The 5,052-nt window shown below is 50.0% G+C and overlaps 1 protein-coding gene across 1 annotated transcript in view; it reads right to left on the bottom strand.

The window, feature by feature from the left end:
- The window catches only part of VWA5B1 (von Willebrand factor A domain containing 5B1), a 71,923-nt gene that overhangs the window by 43,122 nt on the left and 23,749 nt on the right, over positions 1 to 5,052 (bottom strand). The window contains exons 2-3 of the mRNA XM_018572652.1: positions 4,327 to 4,467; positions 293 to 435 (exon numbers count right to left, since the gene is read on the bottom strand). Of these exons, the coding sequence (XP_018428154.1) occupies positions 293 to 435; positions 4,327 to 4,465 (282 nt within the window). The 5' untranslated portion in view covers positions 4,466 to 4,467. The remainder of the gene's footprint in view (positions 1 to 292; positions 436 to 4,326; positions 4,468 to 5,052) is intronic.

Genomic DNA, 5,052 nt, shown 5'->3' with positions numbered 1-5,052 from the left:
CACATAGGAGACGAAGGTTCGGCTAATCCCTCGGCTCACTCCGGCCGCCGGAGCCCTCCGACGAAGCCGACCGTCCTCCCCGCAAAATGTCAAACAAAACCGCGCGGGGTCCCCCTTCCCGATCCCCCGAGGTCTGGCGGGAATGGTAGGAGGGGCTCCAAAGCGTGCGAGGTTCCCCCCAAAAGTCATATGTATCTGGTAGGAATTTTAAGGGTGAACCCCACCACAAAAAGAGGAAACAAAATGGGGTCCCCCCCCTAAAATTCCCAACCAGACCCCTAACATTCCCAACCAGACCCCTAACATTCCCAACCATGTAGTAAGATTCGTCCATCTTGGCCTTGTCCTTGATCTGCACGGTGATGATGTGTCTGCAGATGACGGCCTCGAATCCGACCACCACAGTGTGCTCATTGAGGGGATAGACGAAGAGCGCTGCGGGGAGCGAGAGGGGAGAGCGTTACATGTGAGGACTGTGCTCAGTACCACTTCCCTGTCCTGTGTACTGGGTGTCATTCTCAGTATCTGTTCCTATTCTGTATGTATGGACTCTGCACAGTACCACTTCCCTTGTCCCGTATGCCGGGTGTCATTCTCAGTATCTGTTCCTATTCTGTATGTATGGACTCTGCACAGTACCACTTCCCTTGTCCCGTATGCCGGGTGTCATTCTCAGTATCTGTTCCTATTCTGTATGTATGGACTCTGCACAGTACCACTTCCCTTGTCCCGTATGCCGGGTGTCATTCTCAGTATCTGTTCCTATTCTGTATGTATGGACTCTGCACAGTACCACTTCCCTTGTCCCGTATGCCGGGTGTCATTCTCAGTATCTGTTCCTATTCTGTATGTATGGACTCTGCACAGTACCACTTCCCTTGTCCCGTATGCCGGGTGTCATTCTCAGTATCTGTTCCTATTCTGTATGTATGGACTCTGCACAGTACCACTTCCCTTGTCCCGTATGCCGGGTGTCATTCTCAGTATCTGTTCCTATTCTGTATGTATGGACTCTGCACAGTACCACTTCCCTTGTCCCGTATGCCGGGTGTCATTCTCAGTATCTGTTCCTATTCTGTATGTATGGACTCTGCACAGTACCACTTCCCTTGTCCCGTATGCCGGGTGTCATTCTCAGTATCTGTTCCTATTCTGTATGTATGGACTCTGCACAGTACCACTTCCCTTGTCCCGTATGCCGGGTGTCATTCTCAGTATCTGTTCCTATTCTGTATGTATGGACTCTGCACAGTACCACTTCCCTTGTCCCGTATGCCGGGTGTCATTCTCAGTATCTGTTCCTATTCTGTATGTATGGACTCTGCACAGTACCACTTCCCTTGTCCCGTATGCCGGGTGTCATTCTCAGTATCTGTTCCTATTCTGTATGTATGGACTCTGCACAGTACCACTTCCCTTGTCCCGTATGCCGGGTGTCATTCTCAGTATCTGTTCCTATTCTGTATGTATGGACTCTGCACAGTACCACTTCCCTTGTCCCGTATGCCGGGTGTCATTCTCAGTATCTGTTCCTATTCTGTATGTATGGACTCTGCACAGTACCACTTCCCTTGTCCCGTATGCCGGGTGTCATTCTCAGTATCTGTTCCTATTCTGTATGTATGGACTCTGCACAGTACCACTTCCCTTGTCCCGTATGCCGGGTGTCATTCTCAGTATCTGTTCCTATTCTGTATGTATGGACTCTGCACAGTACCACTTCCCTTGTCCCGTATGCCGGGTGTCATTCTCAGTATCTGTTCCTATTCTGTATGTATGGACTCTGCACAGTACCACTTCCCTTGTCCCGTATGCCGGGTGTCATTCTCAGTATCTGTTCCTATTCTGTATGTATGGACTCTGCACAGTACCACTTCCCTTGTCCCGTATGCCGGGTGTCATTCTCAGTATCTGTTCCTATTCTGTATGTATGGACTCTGCACAGTACCACTTCCCTTGTCCCGTATGCCGGGTGTCATTCTCAGTATCTGTTCCTATTCTGTATGTATGGACTCTGCACAGTACCACTTCCCTTGTCCCGTATGCCGGGTGTCATTCTCAGTATCTGTTCCTATTCTGTATGTATGGACTCTGCACAGTACCACTTCCCTTGTCCCGTATGCCGGGTGTCATTCTCAGTATCTGTTCCTATTCTGTATGTATGGACTCTGCACAGTACCACTTCCCTTGTCCCGTATGCCGGGTGTCATTCTCAGTATCTGTTCCTATTCTGTATGTATGGACTCTGCACAGTACCACTTCCCTTGTCCCGTATGCCGGGTGTCATTCTCAGTATCTGTTCCTATTCTGTATGTATGGACTCTGCACAGTACCACTTCCCTTGTCCCGTATGCCGGGTGTCATTCTCAGTATCTGTTCCTATTCTGTATGTATGGACTCTGCACAGTACCACTTCCCTTGTCCCGTATGCCGGGTGTCATTCTCAGTATCTGTTCCTATTCTGTATGTATGGACTCTGCACAGTACCACTTCCCTTGTCCCGTATGCCGGGTGTCATTCTCAGTATCTGTTCCTATTCTGTATGTATGGACTCTGCACAGTACCACTTCCCTTGTCCCGTATGCCGGGTGTCATTCTCAGTATCTGTTCCTATTCTGTATGTATGGACTCTGCACAGTACCACTTCCCTTGTCCCGTATGCCGGGTGTCATTCTCAGTATCTGTTCCTATTCTGTATGTATGGACTCTGCACAGTACCACTTCCCTTGTCCCGTATGCCGGGTGTCATTCTCAGTATCTGTTCCTATTCTGTATGTATGGACTCTGCACAGTACCACTTCCCTTGTCCCGTATGCCGGGTGTCATTCTCAGTATCTGTTCCTATTCTGTATGTATGGACTCTGCACAGTACCACTTCCCTTGTCCCGTATGCCGGGTGTCATTCTCAGTATCTGTTCCTATTCTGTATGTATGGACTCTGCACAGTACCACTTCCCTTGTCCCGTATGCCGGGTGTCATTCTCAGTATCTGTTCCTATTCTGTATGTATGGACTCTGCACAGTACCACTTCCCTTGTCCCGTATGCCGGGTGTCATTCTCAGTATCTGTTCCTATTCTGTATGTATGGACTCTGCACAGTACCACTTCCCTTGTCCCGTATGCCGGGTGTCATTCTCAGTATCTGTTCCTATTCTGTATGTATGGACTCTGCACAGTACCACTTCCCTTGTCCCGTATGCCGGGTGTCATTCTCAGTATCTGTTCCTATTCTGTATGTATGGACTCTGCACAGTACCACTTCCCTTGTCCCGTATGCCGGGTGTCATTCTCAGTATCTGTTCCTATTCTGTATGTATGGACTCTGCACAGTACCACTTCCCTTGTCCCGTATGCCGGGTGTCATTCTCAGTATCTGTTCCTATTCTGTATGTATGGACTCTGCACAGTACCACTTCCCTTGTCCCGTATGCCGGGTGTCATTCTCAGTATCTGTTCCTATTCTGTATGTATGGACTCTGCACAGTACCACTTCCCTTGTCCCGTATGCCGGGTGTCATTCTCAGTATCTGTTCCTATTCTGTATGTATGGACTCTGCACAGTACCACTTCCCTTGTCCCGTATGCCGGGTGTCATTCTCAGTATCTGTTCCTATTCTGTATGTATGGACTCTGCACAGTACCACTTCCCTTGTCCCGTATGCCGGGTGTCATTCTCAGTATCTGTTCCTATTCTGTATGTATGGACTCTGCACAGTACCACTTCCCTTGTCCCGTATGCCGGGTGTCATTCTCAGTATCTGTTCCTATTCTGTATGTATGGACTCTGCACAGTACCACTTCCCTTGTCCCGTATGCCGGGTGTCATTCTCAGTATCTGTTCCTATTCTGTATGTATGGACTCTGCACAGTACCACTTCCCTTGTCCCGTATGCCGGGTGTCATTCTCAGTATCTGTTCCTATTCTGTATGTATGGACTCTGCACAGTACCACTTCCCTTGTCCCGTATGCCGGGTGTCATTCTCAGTATCTGTTCCTATTCTGTATGTATGGACTCTGCACAGTACCACTTCCCTTGTCCCGTATGCCGGGTGTCATTCTCAGTATCTGTTCCTATTCTGTATGTATGGACTCTGCACAGTACCACTTCCCTTGTCCCGTATGCCGGGTGTCATTCTCAGTATCTGTTCCTATTCTGTATGTATGGACTCTGCACAGTACCACTTCCCTTGTCCCGTATGCCGGGTGTCATTCTCAGTATCTGTTCCTATTCTGTATGTATGGACTCTGCACAGTACCACTTCCCTTGTCCTGTATGCCGGGTGTCATTCTCGGTATCTCAGTCGCAATGCATGCTGGGACTCACCTTCCACAGACTGGGTCTCGGGGTTGCTGTAGGTCAGGGAGGCCGTCATCCCCAGGGAGTAGCCGCTGACGCAGGCGCTGATCTCGGAGGCCGTCAGGGGCAGGGGGGCCCCGGTGAAGCGGTTCATCAGTCCCGGCATCCTGGCCCTGCAATATAGACACAGTGAGACATGCCGGAGGGATCACCAGGGAGCAGGTCACATGTCGGGGGAGGGGGGAGGGACTCAGGTGTATATGAGGATTACTGAGCCATTATAAGGCCAATTATAATGATTATCATGCTGCTTCCTGGTTTTCCTCTGCAGAGCTCTATGCCAGCAGAGCTGAGTAGCAGCCACACCCCGCCCTCATCATGGCCACACCCCTCATCATAGCCACACCCCTCATCATGGCCACACCCCTCCATGGTCCTCACTCAGGCCTGAGTGCACTGGGTCAGACTCTGCTATGTGCAGTCACATTTACATTCCCCATCCAGACGGCGGAGGATGATGACCATGTACATGGAGGATGTTACTCTGTATCTATTTCTGGGATTCCAGTCTTGGGGAAGGTGACGTCCCCTTTAAGTCCCTGGAAGGAAAGGAGACGGCGAAGGTTTCGTGTGGAACGATTTCCTGTCTTTGTTCCCAGAATTCTCCGCGGATCCGAAGTGTTGGTGACAACGCCGGCGGAGAACGTTCCCGGTGATTATCGTTCTGTGACAGTGAAGAAGAATCGATTCGAA

Source organism: Nanorana parkeri, unplaced genomic scaffold (genome assembly GCF_000935625.1).
Source record: "Nanorana parkeri isolate BGI_ZX_2015 unplaced genomic scaffold, ASM93562v1 scaffold2092, whole genome shotgun sequence".
Taxonomy (NCBI): Eukaryota; Metazoa; Chordata; class Amphibia; order Anura; family Dicroglossidae; genus Nanorana; species Nanorana parkeri.
Note: the sequence above shows the minus strand (reverse complement) of the source record. Positions and strands in the feature narration are given on the sequence as shown.